Here is a 22,274-nt window from a genome sequence, read left to right on the forward strand (position 1 = left end):
GATGATGGCTGTGTCATCGGATTCTTTGTTGTAGTTTTGGCACCAGGTCAGTGACATCGCTCTCTCTTTCTCCTCCCAGACCCTCTGGTGAGTCGTTACCATGTCCAGTGGATGCCTGAGTACTGCAGCCATAACGAGACCAGAGGACCAGAGAAATCAGTCACCCAGGTCAGTCCCATCCCCCAAATCATCGTTCTATCAAAGTAAACCTCATCAGTCCAAGTGTCGGTGGCTGTGTCGACCCATGACTTGATGTGCAGCTCAGTGGTATGCAAATTGCCCGCCAACCTCTCTTGTCTGGCATTCTGAAAAGGCATGTTGTCTAAAGAAAAGGACCCCACTCAGCGCCTCAGTTCCGTTGTGTAGCTTTGCAGCAAATCAGCGACTGTGGTTTTGGTTATGACTCAGTTGGTGTGGTCAAACGTGGTGCGCTGCCCAATAAAACACATTTACTAAAACAATATTTCCGGTAATGGGGGACCATGCACCCCCAGAATGAGAACATTGGATGCTGGGTGTGTGTGCGTGAGTGTGGTGGGGGTGGGGTTGTGTGGTGCTGGTTGAACTCAGGGCTGTTCTAGGATGGCATAGGCCTGGCAATCAACACATTCTTCAGAGAGCCCTTCTCTGGTTGCTTGGATATACACATCCTTTTTCTATAGATTCCTGGGATAGGAATAGGATTCCAGCACAGCGTTGGTCTACGTCTCTTGTGTGCAAACATGGCGCCTTGGTTCATTCATAATCAGAGTTTTTGCATTTGAGAGAGAATACTCAGAGTTATTGACTGTTAGGGTAGAACTACATTATTACAAATGAAAGATCTAATTCCATCCACTCAGCAGGAAATGTTCACATTTTCTGGGATAAAGGGACACAGGAGGTGATTTTTAGGTCAATAGTTAATTAATGTCTGAAACAAGTCTGCGGCATTAGAATGCTGCTAAGAATTCCTTAACATTGAGTTGACATGTCATCTTCATTTCAAATTACCCCAAAATGTACTCTTGGTCCTTCAATATTGTTAAGTGTCCCCTTTGTTTGTGTTACACTTGGAACCCATGGAAAGGATATAATTTTGCATTGTAGTTTGAATGGAGGACTAGTGGATTAACCCCTAACACATGACTGTTCAAAGTGGTTATGTAATGTGGGCCATGTTTAAGGGCATAGGGAGGGAATCTGATCCTCTCCTTGGATTTCATTATCTGTGGTGGTTCTCAGGGATGTGACCTGGGCGACGTCATGTAAAAGTCACCAAGTCTCAGAACATTTAATGTGTTTCTTGGCTCAGGAGAACTATATCAACCTCCCGGACCTGCTCTTCTCCTGCAAGTACAAAGTCACCGTTCACATGCTCAAGTCCAAGAGGCGCGCCAAGGATGAGAGCACCACCTTTCTCACCCCGTCCTGCGCCACCATCAGGAACAAGAGCCACAAACACATCCCCTGTCCTGGGGAGGGAGGTGAGTCAGCTGCCCAGTACAACCAGTTCATGTTATGCTGATACTCTGATTCTCATTTAACATGATGTCTGACTACAAGGCTCTCCACATGCTAGTTGAAAGAGGCATCCTCTCATATTATGAATATTTACTGTGACTAATTTCTTACCACACCATATCATTTATATTAAGCCAAGAACACATGTCCATCAGACCAGTATTTTTCAACATCTTTATTCCCATCTCTCTCTGCAGCCCCTGTTCCCAAAGTGTTGGCTAAGCCAGAGAATCTGACGGCGTCCTTCTCCATCCACGAGGGAAACATCACAGGCAACTTCTTGTGGCGGGTGTCACGGATCCTTGCCCATCAACGAATCACAGGCTTTCAGGTCACCTGGGCAGAGGTCACCAAAGAGAGCCGACAAAACACCCTGCCCAACAGCATCATCTCCCAGTCCCAGATCCTGCCTCCAGTAAGTCTGTTTCATTCTCTTTTCAAGTAAATCTATTGTTCCTGTGACAGAACTTCTTATTTGGAAAGTTACATGCAGTCCCTTCAGAGTAGGTTATACCAGGACATGGCTCTTTGTTGTAGGACACAAAATATTAGCAAGGAAGGGAAATGTATATGTTCTTGAGGAAAATTATATAGATTTTTTCCCGAGCTAAAGAATAAGCTCCATCTTCAGCATTTCATTATACAACGCCTGCCAGGAGTGGAGGTATTTTAAGGATACAACTGTGTTGCCCTCTTTACATGAATAACCAGATAAGCATTGGTGAGCAGAGAAACCGAGAGAGATCTGAGGGAGGGGCGTGTCCTGCTAGAAGTTCTCATCCTCCTGTGTGTCATCTACCTTCCCTGCTTCCTCTTTCATCCGGTTTTACATAATCTATCAACAACACGTTCTGTCTGTCTTCTCCGCCCAGCGAGCTGCTTGTAGCTCTGAAAATAAAAACACCCATAACTACACTCAGTTTGTCAGGAAGGGAAAGTGAGAAAACAGGATGCATCTTTGTTTACCTGAATTGAGACCAGAGGGTGTATGGGGTATAGCCCATGTTACCCAACAGCTAATTCAACATGTTAACATCAGAAGGGACTAAAACTCTAGACTTCTGTGTGGGAAACAAAACGGTTTACTACCTTAAATTCCAAACAAAGTGAACATTGAACAGTCTGTATGTGAGAAAGGTATTCAGACAGTCTTGGAGGACAAATTGAAGATGATACAACATTGCTGTTAAAATCCTTTACAACTGGAGAAAAAAAAAACATCTTTAGTGTGGGTTCTTAAGAAAAATAAGCAATTTTCTATCAGTTTCAATTTGTCCTTGGAAGTGGCTTAATACCTCTCATGCTGAGTGTCATGTGAAAGATTGTTTTTTACAGTGGCACCAACGATGGTTAATTGTCTTCTCTTGTGCTGTTAACCCTTTCAGGACCATCATCTGCTGGTGGTGTCTAACCTGCGACCAGCCACATACTACAGACTGGAGGTCCAGGTGATAATGTCAGGAGGGGAGGGTCCTGCCTCTGTCAAGACCTTCCAGACCCCCAGTGTGTTACCAGTCCTGCAACACCGTAAGTACCAGCTCACTGACCACTGATCACAACTGTTGCTCTCCTCTAGTCAACTACCGGGCTGTGTGCAGGTGGTCTTAAACAGAGATGACGTAGCTCATTGGAGCTGACTCTTCAGTGACATCTTTTGAGGTCATCTGATGAGTATGTTTCTTACATGATCACATAATCCTTTTGATCATTATTCTGAACTTTCATTAGGAACTGATATTGACATGTTTTTTTTGGTGTGTTGTAGGACCCAGACTCAGGCAGCACCATCCACACCAGAAGCTCTCAGCAGAAAGACATTGAAACCCCTTGGCCCATCAGACCCAGTTTGGCTGGAATCTGTCTCACAGCACCTTCACCCAGGGAGGGAATTCGGTGTGGAACCACACAGCATACCATGAACTCTGACCCCAACCCATGTGATATGGGTTCACATTCAGGCTGCACAGAATATGCTTTCCCCTCACAGCCCTTTCTGATTCAACCCACTGACTGGGCTCTCTGTACCATACAGTCAGATACATACTCTTATGTAGGACTTTTCTTTAGGACAGGTTGATTCATTCTCCCTTTATTTCACTGAAGGCTTTGTGGGACAGAGACTAAGATGGTTAAGGAGTTCTCAAACTGTTTCCATCCAATAGAACCAGTTACAAAGCAGCAGCATATTATCAATTCCAATTGAATTTCATTAGATAAAATAACTCAAAGGTTGTTAGATTAAAAAAGGCCCAGAGAAAACATTGTTTTTACCATGATATGCAAGCATTTTGTTTGAATATCTTAGTAACTTAAAAGGGTTGGGAGGTATAAATAAATATTATAAAAAATATTATCCGTATTATTTTCCAATACCGTCAATACCATTTTGTTTTGTTTTAAATACATTTGAATATTAGTACTTTTTAAATTAATACCTGCATTCAACTTGTGCACTAGGTAATAGATACAGCAGATCGTGTTTATAATTTCACCTGTTAGATGATGTTTCATTATGAAGCTTAAGGTACTAGTTTATCAAAACAGCTGTTTGAGCCAGTCACGTGTGTTTGTTTACAGAGAAGCACAACGAGCAAAATGGGAGCTTCGTGAGGTAAGTCACTCCTGCAGCGCAACTTAAGTGAGGTGATCAAGTTACACTTGTATGAAATTCTGTAGTAATATTTGCCAGCTAAATATCTTATAACTATTAAGTTAACTATCTGAGATGTGCCAAATAAATTATTTCCAGTTTGGTTTTGCTAATTTGTTAATTTGAGCTAAGTGGCTAACGTTAGCTTGCTAGATCAAGCTTCTTGGTAACCGCAGCAGAGACAATCCCCACCTGGATTAGGATCCCTGCTGTCTAATATTTGTTTTATGCGTTTTGCGTTACTTTCATAACGTTATGCGCTAGGTTGTCTGTTTTAGTAGTAAATGTTCACATGCGCTCGTTAGCATTTACCTAACATCCGCTATGAGGATGTCTTAGTACTTGTTAACATTTTGGTAAGCTACATGTGTTGGGCTTTTTAAAAATAAAATAAAAGCAATTTGTTAAAAATAGCGGCCATTTTGTGCACTACCGGTTATACCGCAAAACCCAGGATGGCACAAGCACGGTATGGAAGTCTGGATACCACCCAACCCTAGTAACTACATTGAAGACACTTGAATAACAGTTCGGAAAATGCCATACAATTGTAAAACACAATCATGTATTCATTGAGAAAGGAGTGTTGAAATTCACCTATTTATTTTGTTTTACCAAGTAAGTAAAACAATGTCCCTTAGGCATAATGGAACTAAAACCAGTGTAGTTTAACCCAGAATACTTCTCATAGTATGTTGCATGTAGAAGTACATTCAGTGCTTGACTTGGGCAGGTAGCGGCACCTCAAATGTTCTACTGCTTGAGCTCCTGTTCCTCTTATAGAATCAAAAGTATTGTGGAGCTCCTGCACCTAAATATAGACAGTATCAGCACCCAAAATGAGTACTGCCACCTATTTCCATCCAAGTCAAGCACTGAGTACATTTGATTTTAAAATGTAAATGAATTACTAGCTTCAACTTGAATGCTTGTAAAGGTTTTGCATGTCAAACGTGAGTGTTGTGTAGGCATAAATACATCTGTGTTACCTCTAATATGTTAGCAATATTTCATTAACAGAGAATTATATGGGGAATAATATGTCATGCTTATTAATGAAATTATAACTGTGGAAATAATGGAATTGTATGTTATTGGCTGTAGAAATATTTGTTGTGGAACAGTCAGTGAATGTCTATTTATTTATGTCTGTGTGTGTGTGTGTTTTTAGTCGAGTTTTTGATCCGGCAAAACATCTTGTAAAGACATTTTGTAAAAATGGAATTGTAAATATAGTCTCATGTTACATGTTATTTTTCCATGGTAGAAACTGTAGAAATTGTTAAGTAATAAAATAATCCTTAACCTATTCCTTATGCTTTTCCTGCTTATTTGAAATTACTATGAGAAATGAGTCAATATGAAATGGAGTATATTCTCTAAACATTAGACTATTTGGCAGATGCTGGTGCTTATGTTGGCTGTGTATTCCATAATGCCAGACTCCAACACAGCATATTCACTGATCTACCCAGGAGCTTGAGACATGCACTCAAACAGTCCAAATAAACAGGTCATTCAGAGCTTACCAGCAAGCTATGCCTGGAGTTTGATGGCCTGGACATAATACTCTCCTTTAGACGACAGTATTGTGCCCTGCCAGTTAATTCAAGTGTACTGTTAGTATTTGAACAGCTTTAAATCCATATTTTCTCAATCCCTTCACCTTTCCAATATGCTGTGGAATGTTAACATTATTGCGAGTAAATAAAGGCTGGTGTGTGAGAACACCGTACATGAAAGCGACCAAAATGAGGATGGTATGCCAGAGGTTTGAGGTGTTTTCCTTTTAGTTTTTATATTGATCATACCTCAGATGCTATTGCTACTTAGGGATCCTCCCCCTTTTTTTTTAAATTTCACCTAAAATGACATACCCAAATGCATATTCTTAACAAATCAGATTTTATTAGTCACATGCGCCGAATACAACAGGTATTGTAGACCTTACAGTGTAATGCTTACTTACGAGCCCCTAACCAACAATGCAGTTTCAAAAAATACATAAGAATAAGTGATTAAAGTAACAAGTAATTAAAGAGCAGCAGTGAAAGAACAATAGCGAGACTATATTCTGGTTGGTGTACCGATACAGATTAAATGTGTGGGGGCGCCGGTTATTTGAAGTTGTATGTGCAGTTGAAGTCAAAAGTTTACATATACTTAGGTTAGAGTCATTAAAACTCGTTTTTCAACCACTCCAGAAATGTCTTGTTAACAAACTATAGTTTTGGCAAGTCGGTTAGGACATCTACTTTGTGCATGACACAAGTCATTTTTCCAACAATTGTTTACAGACAGATTGTTTCACTTATAATTCACTGTATCGCAATTCCAGTGGGTCAGAAGTTTGCATACACTACATTGACTGTGCCTTTAAACAGCTTGGAAAATTCCAGAAAGGGATGTCATGGCTTTAGAAGCTTCTGATAGGCTAATTGACATAATTTGAGTCAATTGGAGGTGTACCTGTGGATGTATTTCAAGGCCTACCTTCAAACTCAGTGCCCCTTTGCTTGACATCATGGGAAAATCAAAAGAAATCAGCCAAGACCTCAGAAAAAAAATGTAGACCTCCACAAGTCTGGTTCATCCTTGGGAGCAATTTCGAAATGCCTGAAGGTACCACGTTCATCTGCACAAACAATAGTACGCAAGTATTAACACCATGGGACAACGCAGCCGTCATACTGCTCAGGAAGGAGACGTTCTGTCTCCTAGAGATGAACGTACTTTGGTGCAAAAAGTGCAAATCAATCCCAGAACAACAGCAAAGTACTTTGTGAAGATGCTGGAGGAAACAGGTACAAAAGTCTCTATATCCACAGTAAAACAAGTCCTATATCGACATAACCTGAAAGGCTGCTCAGCAAGGAAGAAGCCACTGCTCCAAAACCACCATAAAAAAGCCAGACTACGGATTGCAACTGCACATGGGGACAAAGATCGTACTTTTTGGAGAAATGTCCTCTGGTCTGATGAAACAAAAATAGAACTGTTTGGCCATAATGACCATCATTATATTTGGAGGATAAAGCGGGAGGCTTGCTGAAAAACACCATCCCAACCATGAAGCACGGAGTTGTCAGCATCATGTTGTTGGTGTGCTTTGCTGCAGGAGGGACTGGTGCACTTCACAAAATAGATGGCAGCGTGAGGAAGGAAAATTATGTGGATATATTGAAGTGACATCTCAAGACATCAGTCAGGATGAGCCGGCAGATAGCCTGGTGGTTAGAGAGTTGGACTAGTAACCGGAAGGTTGTAAGATCGAATCCCCGAGCTGACAAGGTCGAAATCTGTTCTTCTGCCTCAGAACAAGGCAGTTAACCCACTGTTCCTAGGCCGTCATTTAAAAAAATAGGAACTTGTTCTTTACTGACCTGCCTAGTTAAATAAACGTAAAATACATTTTAAAAGCTTGGTTGCAAATGCGTCTTCCAAATGGACAATGCCTCAAGCATACTTCCAAAGTTGTGGCAAAATGGCTTTAAGGACAACAAAGTCAAGGCATTGGAGTGGCCATCACAAAGCCCTTTCCTCAATCCTATAAAAAATGTGTGGGCAGAACTGCAAAAGCGTGTGTGAGCAATGAGGCCTACAAACCTGACTCAGTTACAACAGCTCTGTCAGGAGGGATGGGCCAAAATTCACCCAATTTATTGTGGGAAGCTACCCAAAATGTTTGACCAAAGTTATACAATTTAAAGGCAATGCGACCAAATACTAATTGAGTGTATGTAACCTTCTGACCCACTAGGAATGTGATGAAAGAAATAAAAACTGAAATAAATCATTCTCTCTACTATTATTCTGACATTTCACATTTTTTAAATAAAGTGGCGGTCCTAACTGACCTAAGACAGGGAATTTTTACTAGGATTCATCTCAGGAATTTTTAAAAACTGAGTTTAAATGTATTTGTCAAGGTGTATGTAAACTTCTGACTTCAACTGTACATGTATTTAGAGTTATTGAAGTGACCATGCATAGATGACAACAGAGAGTAGCGGTGGTGTAAAGAATAGTTTGGGTAGCTATTTGACTATATGTTCAGGAGTCTTATGGGCGTAGAAGCTGTTTAGAAGCCTCTTGATACCATTTGGAAGGAAACACTTTGACGTTTGCGGAAATGTGAAATGAATGTAAGAGAGTGTAACATATTAGATCTGGTAAAAGATAATTCAAAGAAAAAAAACATGTTTTTTTGTAAAAAAAATTGTACCATCTCTGAAATGGAAGAGAAAGGCCATAATGTATTATTCCAATTTTGGTTTTGGCCACTAGATGGCAGCAGTATATGTTCTTGCCACAAAATGGACTTGGTCTTTGCATTCCAGGTGACTACCTCATGAAGCTTGTTGAGAGAATGCCAAGAGTGTGCAAAGCTGTCATCAAGGCAAAGGGTGGCTACTTTGAAGAATGTAAAATATATAATATATTTTGATTTGTTTAAAACTTTTTTGGTTACTACATGATTCCATATGTGTTATTTCATAGTTTTCATGTCTTCACTATTATTCTACACCAAAAAATAAAGAACAACCATTGAATGAGTAGGTGTGTCCAAACCTTTTACTGGTACTGTATATATACATATATATATATATTTTTTTACATGTAAACACCTCACAGGATTGGCCAAGTGTGGCCTGATTCAGTTTTACATAGTCTGAACATTCTGATGTTGGATTGAATGACCCAATATGTTACTCTTGGCTAGCCCTTTTGCCCCTAGTAATGTCTACAATGCTGTTTTAGACCACATATTCTAGTTTTCTTTTCATGTAACTCTGTGTTGTTGTCTGTGTTGCACTGCTTTGCTTTATCTTCGCCAGGTCGCAGTTGCAAATGAGAACTTGTTCTCAACAGGCCTACCTGGTTTAAATAAACGTGAAATAAAAATGTTAAAAAAAATATATACTGACAGACAGTCGATTAGCTCTCCCACAGACTGCCAAGTGTTCTGTGCACATGGGTTTTATAATGCCATGGCCTCAAGCTATTATCAATTACTGTTAATTAACGCAATATCATTATCAAGAAGTATGAACATTCTACTGTTTTGTAGTATATCAATATTCATGTACATTACAAGATTCAAATACTGCGTATTGCCAGGGCTTCAATCTCCGTTGCCATGCCTATGTGTGTGTTTCAAGTATTATTTGTTACATGCAAAGTGAAATTCTTAATTTGCAAGACCTTCCCAACAATGCAGTTTTCAAGATCAAAATTGTATTACTAAACCAGGAGAAATAAGAGAGGAAGCTAAATACAGGGTCCGTGCCAGTACCGCATTTACAATGTGCAGGGATACTGGAGTTGTTGAGGTAGATAATAACATGTAGGCAGGGATTAGAAGTTTGTGTGTGCGTGCACACGTTTGTGTGTGTGTGTGCACTGTGTGTCTTTAACCACTTCCTCTGTGCCAACAGATGCCCTAGAAGTCTAGACTGTAGACGATTGGCCGTTGCCCCTCTAAGGATGTCCACAATTCCAAATGGTCAAGACCCAGCACTTTCTACAGTCAGCAGCTAGCTAATTATTCTGAGCCCTGCCTTACACCCCTTCAGAACCTCTCTCTTTCTGCAGTAGGTCAGTGGTTGTGCTATGGCAGTGGCTGGCCTTTCTCCTCTAAGGATGTTGTTTATGTACAGCTCTAGTATATCACAAGAGATTAGTTCCTCTGTCCATGGACGCTAATCCTCCACTGTGCTGCTCTATGCTTCAGGAGCCTGTCCAGTGTTTAGCCAAGGCCTCTTTTCTCTGTGAGTCAGACCAGCTCCCTTTCAGCTTTTCACAGTCCTCTCCACAAACACACCAAATACCACAGCACTCAAATGTGAAAACCTTAAAACAAAGGCCTCCCATCTCCTTTGAGCCATGCTGCACTAAAGTCCAAGTCCAAGGACATAAAATTAATAAAAACTGCAACAACTAAATACAAGTCTTGTTGTTGGACACAAAAGCTTTGTCTCGGTCACTACAAGCCCAGAGAGAGTTTATTCACTTTGTATGACATTACAAGCCTGTTGTTCCAGGCTGGGGGATATTGTTTTCCAATTCAAACATATTTTGGTAAACAATATTATCCTTTTGAACTGCTTGAATAATCACGGCCAGTCAAATATTTACCCTTCTGTTCGCTGACATTAACCCATCAGAGTCTACGCCCTGTCTAAACCGTGGGGGAGGTTCTACTAAAATATATGGAATTGAAAGAAGGTCAAATCAAGGATCATTTAGCTATTTGGTTTTGAATTTTAAGACCCCTTGAAGTATTCCAAAAATATATCAAAAATCAAATCAAATCAAATTTAATTTGTCACATACACATGGTTAGCAGATGGTAATGCGAGTGTAGCGAAATGCTTGTGCTTCTAGTTCCGACAATGCAGTAATAACCAACAAGTAATCTAACTAACAAAACTACTGTCTTGTACACAGTGTAAGGGGATAAAGAATATGTACATAAGGATATATGAGTGAGTGATGGTACAGAGCAGCATAGGCAAGATACAGTAGATGGTATCGAGTACAGTATATACATATGAGATGAGTATGTAAACAAAGTGGCATAGTTAAAGTGATTTGATGAAAGATTATTTTTGGCCTCACTGCTATTAGTCCACACAAACGCATCGAATGTCAGATTAACTACATGAAACAACAGATAGTCCCAAAAAATATCAGAAGGAAGTTTGTTCTGAAGTGTCTATCCTATATCTAAGAGATATATGAAAGATCAGTTAAACATTTGTATTTAACCCCATATTTTTGCAATTCATTATTCCTCCTCTCTTACAGTTGGCACTATGCATTCGGGCAGGTAGCGTTCTCCTGGCATCCGCCAAACCCAGATTTGTCCGTTGAACTGCCAGATGGTGAAGCATGATTCATCACTCCAGGGAACGCGTTTCCACTGCTCCAGAGTCCAATGGCGGCGAGCTTTACACCACTTCAGCCAACGCTTGGCATTGCCCATAGTGATCTTAGGGTTGAGTGCGGCTGCGCGGCCATGGAAACCCATTTCATGAAGCTCCCAACTAACATTTATTGTGCTGATGTTGCTTCTCATCGTGCACCAGCGTGCACCAGCGTGCACCAGCGACTCCTGTGGCGGGCCAGGCGCAGTGCGCGCTAACCAAGGTTGCACGGTGTAGCCTCCGACACATTGGTGCGGCTGGCTTCCGGGTTGGATACGCTCTGTGTTAAGAGGCAGTGCGGCTGGTTGGGTTGTGTATCGGAGGACGCATGACTTTCAACCTTCGTCTCTCCCGAGCCCGTACGGGAGTTGTAGCAATGAGACAAGATAGTAGCTACTACAACAATTGGGGAGAAAAAGGGCAACAACAAAAAAAATTGACAAAAACTTATGTACTTTTTACTCCATCCCTGACACCCAAAAGTACTGAATGCTTAGCAGCACAGGGACATGGTTCAATTCACAGACTTATCAAGAGAACATCCCTGGTCATCCCCACTGCCTCTGATCTGGCGGACTCACAAATGCTTTATTTTAAATTAAGTCTGAGTGTTGGAGTGTGCCCTTGCCTATACATAAATGTAAAAAATAATACAATTGTGCTGTCTGGTTGGCTTGACATAAGGAATAAGAGATTATTTATACTTTTACTTTTGATACTTAAGTATATTTGAGCAATTACATTTACTTTTGATACTTAAGTAGCATTATTTTAGTGGGTGACTTTCACTTTTACTTGAGTCATTTTTAATAAGGCATCTTTAATTTGACAATTTCGTACTTTTTCCACCACTGCAGTATTGGGGTTGGGGCCCTCTAATATAGGACTCTTGCTCAACAGTAATTTCCCATTCATTGTTCATTTTACTAGGCAAGTCAGTTAAGAACAAATCTTATTTGCAATGGTGGCCTACCCCGGCCAAACCCGGACGACGTTGGACCAATTGTGCACCACCCTATGGGACTCCCAATCATGGCTGGTTGTGATACAGCCTGGAATCGAACCAGGGTCTGTAATGTGGCCTCTAGCACTGAGATGCAGTGCCTTAGACCGCTGTGCCGCTCGGGAGCCCATTGTCACTCGTCAAGTTACAATTATGATTGGTAGTCTTAATGAGTTGAATGCGCACATGTCTATTCCCATGTGAGTTCCAGGTCAGTTCCATTGCCAATGATTGAGCGTGGTATTCTTTTTAGATCACAAACATCTGGAACAATTCCATTTCCATTGGATGCTTATGAATGGTTGGACTGGAATATATTGTCTGAGATTGATGCAAAGTAACTTGAATGTTGTTCTTTCTCCATTAGAGCAGGCAAATATTGCTGTAATGTTGCGTGCTGGTGGGAACTCTGACCTTGCCCAGGGCTGTGGGGTGTTTTTGGTTAGATTCTGGTTGAGCAGGACCAGGCTAGGGAGGTGCAGACGAAAAACCTTCTGTCAGGCCGGGAGGATGCTCAGCTGTAGTCTAATGAAGACCAGAACACGTATGGACGTATAGAGACTTCACTACGTGCCTGGCAGACATTATACAACTGTAAGACAAAATAATATGTCTGCGGAGAGGGTTAGCAGAAATACCAAGAGGGGGCTTATTACCAGGCACTTAAGAAGTAAGCTTAAGAATGTATTGTGGTCATGCCAGGATTCGATGACCTTCCGATTTCAAGAGTTTTCATTTCTGTAAGGCACTCTGTCACTGCAGAAACACACAAAAAATAAGTATGTTATACACAGAATACTGTATGGAACCTAAAGGACACATGAAAAGACACATAAAATGGTAATACATGTCTATCTGAATTCCCTTGACCCTTGGATAGATCCATATTCAGAACTAAGCACACTTGTTGAGGGTATTGGTTTTTGTTGAGACTAGCTACATTTTACAAACATTTTGGGAACGTTATCGGTGTTGTGCAACCTTATTCTATAATCACACAGATGATCCACCTCCTTGTGGGAGCAACACTTCTCGCATTTCAGCCACTATCCTAATTTGTCAAATTACAAACACACAATGTCAGGAGGACCTGCCATTGAGTTCCTCAAGGTCAAAGGTAAACAAGAGGTCCATTGAGTTCCTCAAGGTCAAAGGTAAACAAGAGGTCCATTGAGTTCCTCAGAATTAGGGTCAAAGGTAAACAGGAGGTCCACTGAGATCTGACTATGTGTTTACTAAGAAGGCCTCCACTTAGAAATCATTATCCATATCCGTCAATGACCTCGTACCCCTGCACATCGACTCGGTACTGGTACCCTGTGTATATAGCCATCGGGTATTTATTCCTTGTGTTATTATTTTTCTATTATTTCTATTTTTATATCTCTACATTTTTGGGAAGGGCCTGTAAGTAAGCATTTCACTGTTAGTCTGTACCTGCTGTTTATGAAGCATGTGACAAATTAAAATTGGATTTGATTCTCTCTTAGCCAAACATCCTTCTCCACTAATATACAGCATACATAGTGAAGAGAGATCAGTTTGAAAACTATCATCCAGCCGAGTTAGAGTTGTTTATAATTTCCTTGGATTAGAACTAATCCCTTTAATGCTCCTTCCTGGGAATAAACAAATATTGACCAATGTGACCTGCTCATAATTAATGAAGTTAGGAAGGCCCTATTGGCCTATTAACTAAGTATGCTCATATCCGCTTCAAACATTTGTCACAGTTGCGTTCAAATATTGCCAATAAAGGACATACTGTAAATTCCTAAATGTGTAATGCTATGTGAAAGTTAGGATTATGTGTAATGATATGTGAAAGTTAGGATTATGTGTTATGATATTTGAAAATTAGGATTATGTGTAAAGCTATGTGAAGGTTAGGATTATGTGTAATGATATGTGAAAGTTAGGATTATGTGTTATGCTATGTGAAAATTAGGATATTGTGTAATGCAATGTGAAAATTACGATTATGTGTAATGCTATGTGAAAGTTAGGATCACGTGTAATGCTATGTGAAAGTTATGTGATACAAATACTATACTTATTACTTATACAGTATACTCTATAAGCCTGCATTACTAGTAAGTTTAGGTAAATGGAAATGTGATTTGATTTAAACTCAGGTTACAGCCACGAGTCATGGAATCTTTGACCCTTGTCACCATGTAAGGGTTGCCTAAAGCTTTAGGAGTGACTAGTGGCCAGGGAGGCAACTTTAGATCTAGTGTTTCCTCTCTCTCCTCTGAAGTCAGTGACCGGACCCCGGGTCAGAGAGCTGGACGGTAGTGGAGCCTCAGAGGCAGGTCAGAGGTCACCGTCCCCCCAGAGAACAGACACTGCAGCCGTTGAGGTGGAGGGCAGGGCAGGGGACTCTGGGGCTGGGGGCTCAGTGATAAGGAGCCGGTCAGGGGTCGGATTCAGAAGGAAGGAATCCACCCAGAGGATGTTAGAATGGTTAGAACCTCCTTCTCGGTTCCACAGGAATCACATCATTATCATGTCAAGCAGGTCATTGTACATGAGAGGTTGTCTTGTAAGGTGAAGGATTTGGTTGTGGGAATATATTCTTTAAATGATAAGTCATTAGAATGTATGAAAAATAACTTCAAAATGATAAGAAAGCTGACTGATGGATCAAGAACATCTCTTCCTCTCTGCTCTCCTTTTGATCAAATAATGAATCTGGCATCGTGTCATGCAACTGGAAACACTGTATTAAAACTTCTTATGGCTGCAGGGGCAGTATTGAGTAGCTTGGATGAAAAGGTGCCCATTGTAAATGGCCAGTTCCTCAGTCTCAGTTGCTAATATATGCATATTATTATTAGTATTGGATAGAAAACACTCTAACACTCCAAAACTGTCAAAATATTGTCTCTGAGTATAACAGAACTGATATTGCAGGCGAAACCCTGAGGAAAATCAAACCAGGAAGTGGCTTCTATTTTGAAAACTCCATGTTCCATAGCCTCCCTTTGCGCCATTTAAAGGGATATCAACCAGATTTTTTTCCTATCGCTTCCTCAAGGTGTCAACAGTCTTCAGACATAGTTTCAGGCTTTTATTTTGAAAAATGAGCCAGAAAGATAACATCGCATCAGGTGGTCACATGAGTTTTGCTCGCGCAACAGAGTTTGTGCTGCCATTGCCTTTCCCTGTCCTACTGATAAAGACATTTGCGGTTGATATATTATCGATTATATATTTTAAAAACAACTTGAGGATTGATTATAAAAAACGTTTGACATAATTCTGTGGACATTACGGAAACTATTTGGAATTTGTCTGCGTTGTCATGACCTCTCTTTCTGAACAATTTCTGAACAACGCGCCAAACAAACGGAGGTATTTTGGATATAAAAATAATCTTTATGGAACAAAAGGAACCTTTATTGTGTAACTGGGAGTCTTGTGAGTGAAAACATCCGAAGATCATCAAAGGTAAACAATTAATTTGATTGCTTTTCTGATTTTCGTGACCAAGCTACTTGATGCTAAGTGTACCTAATGTTTTGTTGAGCGATCGATAAACTTACACAAATGCTTGGATTGCTTTCACTGTAAAGCATATTTTCAAAATCTGACACGACAGGTGGATTAACAAAAGGCTAAACTGTGTTTTCCTATATTGCACTTGTGATTTCATGAATATAAATATTTTTAGTAATATTCATTGAATGTGGCGCTATGCAATTCAGCGGTTGTTGATGACAATTATCCCGTTAACGGGATTGCAGCCATAACAAGTTAACAGCTGGTTGGTTAAAGGAGCAGTGTGTTTCTGTTAAGGAAGATAGAGAAAGAAAAGCTGTTCTATTTGGTTCATATTATTCCTGACTGGTGCAGTCTGTCTGTCTTTCAGAATGTACAATCCATGTCTGCCCTGCCTGGCATTGGGTGTTCCATGTGTAAGGTCTGCTAAAGATCAGGTTGGTTCAAACCCAGACAAATTAATGTCACATATTTACGTTTATGTGTAATAAGATGCCTACAGAAGTCAATTTTACTCATAAAGTAGACTTTGTATACCTCTGCTAAAGTCATTTTCCCTTCTGAAAACCCAACAGGGGGCAGGACCAGAGAAGGTGTATGAAATTGATTACACTGCAAAAGAACAACGTGGATGTCAAAACGTTTCTCCACTAAAACTATTAATGCCTTTGGAAACAGGCAGGGCACCTCTGAAATGATTGACTTCTTCAATAAAACACAATCAGGGTAAGTTGATGTGTTTTATATTGTACCGACACACTGCTGCTTCTAAATATAAGACATGTTGCAGCTAACCCATGGCTCTGGCAAACCACAGCGTTTATAAAAGGAATCCCCAGTCTGAGGCTAGATTCTTGCCCCATGTGCATGTGTGTATGTGTATATGCTATAGCAAACGATTGTGTGTTGGTTACTAGTCCAGGCAGTGCACATCCACGCATTTGTGCGTGCATGTTTGCGTTCGTGTGTGTGTGTGTGTGTGTGTGTGTGTTTGTGCTGCTAGTCGAGAGCTCATTTCCACCCTGATGATCACAGGCACCATTGATTGTAATCACAACGAGCAGGCTGTTCTGCCCCATGGCACGCATAGGAATCTGGACGTGTTTAAAGCACTAACTTTTATGTTTTTTCTATACTTGTATGAAGTTAAATTCTGATGTTGTAGGTAGCTGTCTCTCATTAACAATACATGATGTCCTACATGGGTGTGGAGGGGGATTATTTGGATATTAGTGACAGTAATAACACTCTATAATAGCATGTCAATTAAATGATAAACCTGCAGGCTCAGAAGCCCATTAAACAGAGTTGTTGGACCTGGCCCTGCCTCCCGTATCATCCTGCCAACTGCCCTACTTTCACACTGTCACATTATTGCATCACAATGTTGTTAATAAAACCATATTGGGTCCCTGAGATACGGTATTTAATGTAAACTTTTAGAGAAACATTAAATTGATGAAGTTCAAGTCAGTAGCGCTGATGATCACTATTTCGGGCTTTTCCTAATCCTGCATGGTTGGAAAATACACAGTGGGAGTACCACCCAGTGGGAGTTTTCAGATCTGACATTTCTCTAACTTGATATCAACTCGCTATGTATCGGTCAATTTGGATCTACTGTGGTAAAATCAAGCAGCATACCGTGTGGCTATTGGTGTGCTCTGAGGAAGATTGGGCTTGTGTTTGTGTCAGAAGGGTTGGAAAAAGTAGCATTCTGCTACAGTGTAACTCAGAGTGAGTAGAGTACAGTATTCAGAATGGGAGCCCATGTGTTCTGCTGCTTTCATCTCCCATCATCATCTGCATCCAGCTGTGCAAAGTCAAACTGCCAAACCACACAACCACTTAATACTTTATTTTGTTAATATTAATGTTAATAACTGATAAGAAAACATTGGCACTAGGCAAACATGTTAAAGCAACATTAGCAACATAGGAACAGTAGTGTATTTGACATTTCAATTATGAATATACCTGGACATATACAGTACATTCGGAAAGTATTCAGACCCCTTGACTTTTTCCACATTGTGTTACATTACAGCCTTATTCTAAAATGTATTAAATAGTTTTTTCCTACTCATCAATCTACACACAATAACCCATAATGACAAAGCAAAAACATGTTTTGAGAAATTATGGCAAATGTATTACAAAAATAATTGATATATGACATGTATGTATGTATATACACTACCGTTCAAAAGTTTGGGGTCACTTAGATATTTACTTTTTTTTGGAAGAAAAGCAAATGTTTTGTCCGTTAAAATAACATCAAATTGATCAGAAATACAGTGTAGACATTGTTAATGCTGGAAATGACTATTGTAGCTGGAAATGGCAGATTTTGAACGGAATATCTGTAGGCGTACAGAGGCCCATTATCAGCAACCATCACTCCTGTGTTCCAATGGCACGTCGGGTTAGCTAATCCAAGTTTATCATTTTAAAAGGCTAATTGATCATTAGAAAACCCTTTTGCAATTACAGTTTAAGTCTGAAGTTTACATACACCATAGCCAGATACATTTAAACTCAGTTTTTCACAATTCCTGACATTTAATCCTAGTAAAAATTCCCTATCATAGGTCAGTTAGGATCACAACTTTATTTTAAGAATGTGAAATGTCAGAAAAATAGTAGAGAGAATTATTTATTTCAACTTTTATTTATTTCATCACATTCCCAGTGGGTCAGAAGTTTACACACACTCAATTAGTATTTGGTAGCATTGCCTTTAAATTGTTTAACTTGGGTCAAACGTTTCGGGAAGCCTTCCACAAACTTCCCACAATATTGAATTTTGTCCCATTCCTCCTGACAGAGCTGGTGTAACTGAGTCAGGTTTGTAGGCCTCCTTGCTCGCACACGCTTTTTAAGTTCTGCCCACAAATGTTCTATGGGAGTGAGGTCAGGGCTTTGTGATGGCCATTCCAATACCTTGACTTTGTTGTCCTTAAGCCATTTTGCCACAACTTTGGAAGTATGCTTGGGGTCATTGTCCATTTGGAAGACCTATTTGCGACCAAGCTTTAACTTCCTGACTGATGTCTTGAGATGTTGCTTCAATATATCCACATAATTTCCCTTCCTCTTGATGCCATCTATTTTGTGAAGTGCACGAGTCCCTCCTGCAGCAAAGCACCACCACAACATGATGCTGTCACCCCCGTGCTTCACAGTTGGGATGGTGTTCTTTGGCTTGCAAGCCTCCCCCTTTTTCCTCCAAACATAATGATGGTCATTATGACCAAACAGTTCTATTTTTCTTTCATTAGACCAGAGGACATTTCTCCAAAAAGTACGATCTTTGTCCCCATGTGCAGTTGCAATCCGTAGTCTGGCTTTTTTTATGGTGGTTTTGGAGCAGTGGCTTCTTCCTTGCTGAGCAGCCTTTCAGGTTATGTCGATATAGGACTCGTTTTACTCTGGATATAGAGACTTTTGTACCTGTTTCCTCCAGCATCTTCACAAGGTACTTTGCTGTTGTTCTGGGATTGATTTGCACTTTTTGCACCAAAGTACGTTCCATCTCTAGGAGACAGAACGTGTCTCCTTCCTTAGCAGTATGACGACATTTTCTGGAATTTTCCAAGCTGTTTAAAGGCACAGTCAACTTAGTGTATGTAAACTTCTGACCCACCGGAATTGTGCTACAGTGAGTTAAAAGTGAAATAATATTTCTTTAAACAATTGTTGGAAAAATGACTTGTGTCATGCACACAGTAGATGTCCTAACCGTCTTGCCAAAACGACAGTTAGTTAACAAGACATCTGTGGAGTGGTTGAAAAACTAGTTTTAATGATTCCAACCTAAGTGTATGTAAACCTTTGGCTTCAACTGTATGTTAGCACAGCTGAAAACTGTTCTGATTAATGAAGCAATAAAACCGGCCTTCTTTAGACTAGTTGAGTATCTGCAGCATCAGCATTTGTGGGTTCGATTACAGACTCAAAATGGCCAGAAACAAATAACTTTAATCTGAAACTCATCAGTCTATTCTTGTTCTGAGAAATGGAGGCTGTTACTTTCGAGAAATTGCCAAGAAACTGAAGATCTCGTACAACACTGTGTACTACTCCCTTCACAGAACAGCGCAAACTGGCCCTAACCAGAATAGAAAGATGAGTAGGAGGCCCCAGTGCACAACTGAGCAAGAGGACAAGTACATTAGAGTGTCGAGTTTGAGAAACAAACGCCTCACAGTCCTCAACTGGCAGCTTCATTAAATAGTACCAGCAAAACACCAGTCTCAGCGTCAACAGTGAAGAGGCAACTCCGGGATGCTGGCCTCTTCACTTCACTGTTGACGTTGAGACTGGTGTTTTGCGAGTACTTTAATGAAGCTGTCAGTTGAGGACTGCCACTACAAAGATACAGGCATTCTCCCTAACTCAGTTGCCAGAGAGGAAGTAAACTGCTCAGGGATTTTACCATGAGGCCTACTTTGGCTTTAAAACAGTTTAATGGCTGTGATAGGTGAAAACTGAGCATGGATCAGTGTTGTACTCCACAATACAAACCTACATGACAGAGTGGAAAGAAAGAAGCATATACAGAATAAAAATATTCCAAAACATGCATTCTGTTTGCAATTCTAAAAATGTGTCAAAGCAATTCACTTTTTGTCCTGAATAGAAAGTGTAATGTTTGGGGCAAATCCAATACAACAACACATTACTGAGTACCACTCTCCATATTTTAAAGCATAGTGGTGGCTGCATCAAGTTATGGGTATGCTTGTAATTGTTAAAGACTGTTGAGTTTTTCAGGATAAAAAACTGAATGGAGCTAAGTACAGGCAAAATCCTAGGGGAAAACCTTGTTCAGACTGCTTTCCATCAGCCACTGGGAGATTAATTCACCTCTCAGCAAGACAATAACCTAAAACACAAGGCTAAATCTACACTGGGGTTGCTTACCAACAAGACAGTGAATGTTCCTGAGTGGCCAAGTTACAGTGTTGACTTAAATCTGTTTGAAAATTCTATGGCAAGACTTGAAAATGGTTGTTTAGCAATGATCAACAACCAATTTGACAGAGCTTGGTTGGTGTGCAAAGCTCTTAGAGACTTACCTTGAAAGACTCACAGCAGTAATCACTGCCAAAGGTGATTCTAAATGTGTTGACTCAGAGGTTTGAATAGTTATGTAAATTAGACATTTCTGTATTTTATTTTCAATAAATGTGCTAAAATGTATAAAAACACGTTTTCCCTTGGTCATTGTGAGGTATTATGTGTAGATGAGTGAGAAAAAAACTGATTTAATACATTTTAAATTCAGGCTGCAACACAACAAAATGTGGAATTAAGTCAAGGGGTATGAATACTTTCTGAAGGCACTGTAGTTGTCATGACTTCAACTGTCAGGTCTTATGTAAGTGTTCACAACACTGGACACTGATCACCTCGATATGGGAGAAAATGTTACATGGGTAGCTGTCTGAGTTATCTTATGAAGAGAATTCATTTTATACAGACACAATCAAACAGGTCACAATAGATGTGCTGTTGACCTAATTCATACCATTGTGCTGATACAATGGTGAGCTGCATGTCAGATTTCTCATATCTTGACTTCCAAACAGCATGTCAGTTCCAGGCTTCGAGGGGATCCTCCATGCCTCATGAACTACTGAGTCATCATGGCAGGAGATAGAGTCCCCATAACTCAGTGTGTTTCTCAGGTCATCAGGGCAGGAAGTAGGGTCCTCATAACTCAGTGAGTTCGTCAGGTCATCAGGGTAGGTAGTACAGTCTTCATAACGCAGTGGGTTCCTCAGGGAAGATAGCTAATTCAAGCTCATCAGGCTACATTATGCCTTCAGATTCACGTGAGATGAGCAAATTAATATTTTCCCCCTTTGATTCGGATTTGATTGACTATTTCATGTTTTATATGTATTGGCAGTGTTGGCTGGCCTCACATTTATGAGTATATCATGTTATTATGATGTTGCCATTGGCAGCAATGCTCCAAAGACAAGTGAAATATTTGAGGGTTTGAGGAACTGATTCAAATCAGCTCCCCCGATGTGAACCTTGAGATCTCTCAGATGAGTCATTTCACGTTTTAAAACAGACTGTTTAAAATAGCTGCGTAATTAGATTCAAATTAATTGACAACCCACCAAGTTGATGTCAGCATGGCTGGCAGTGGAAAGAGAATGTTTTTGATTTCTCCTGAGTGGAATCCTTCACCTCCTTGATAGCTAGTTGTTTTAATTTGATGACAATGCCTTTCATGTTGTCTTTGAAGGCTTAATGCTTCCCAGATCCTTTTCAACTCTAACAATATTTCACCATCATCGCTTTTTGGTTGTTTGGAATGGACTCTACATTATTCATCTTATTGATACTTAAAAGCAAAGTCACTACTTTCTTTACTTTGATGAAATTCGGTATAGTTTCAGCCTTGAATGTCAGATACACACTACTTTGTTAAAACCCTTCTACATCCTTTGAGAGCCAAGTTAGCCATAGAGTTTTAGAAGGAAAGTTCACTGTGCCTTACATGCAGTCAAACGTATACAGTTGGCCTTGCTGTTTTGATTTTAGTTGTCCTTGTCTTTGGTTTTTGCATTGTTGTTTTCTGTTTTTTCCTTTGTTTTTCAGTTTTTTCTCTTTTGTTCATTTAGTTGGTTGTTAGTGCATTGGGGGACGGTGGCTTGGGGGGTGG

The 22,274-nt window shown here is 40.1% G+C and overlaps 1 protein-coding gene across 1 annotated transcript in view; it reads left to right on the plus strand.

The window, feature by feature from the left end:
* The window catches only part of LOC139403672 (anosmin-1-like), a 72,623-nt gene extending 68,074 nt beyond the window's left edge, over nt 1-4,549 (plus strand). The window contains exons 10-14 of the mRNA XM_071146973.1: nt 80-168; nt 1,295-1,466; nt 1,701-1,918; nt 2,889-3,030; nt 3,269-4,549. Coding sequence (XP_071003074.1) covers nt 80-168; nt 1,295-1,466; nt 1,701-1,918; nt 2,889-3,030; nt 3,269-3,324 — 677 coding nt within the window. The 3' untranslated portion in view covers nt 3,325-4,549. The remainder of the gene's footprint in view (nt 1-79; nt 169-1,294; nt 1,467-1,700; nt 1,919-2,888; nt 3,031-3,268) is intronic.
* Nucleotides 4,550-22,274: the final 17,725 nt, after the last annotated feature.

Source organism: Oncorhynchus clarkii, chromosome 3, assembly GCF_045791955.1.
Source record: "Oncorhynchus clarkii lewisi isolate Uvic-CL-2024 chromosome 3, UVic_Ocla_1.0, whole genome shotgun sequence".
In the NCBI taxonomy this organism is placed as follows: Eukaryota; Metazoa; Chordata; class Actinopteri; order Salmoniformes; family Salmonidae; genus Oncorhynchus; species Oncorhynchus clarkii.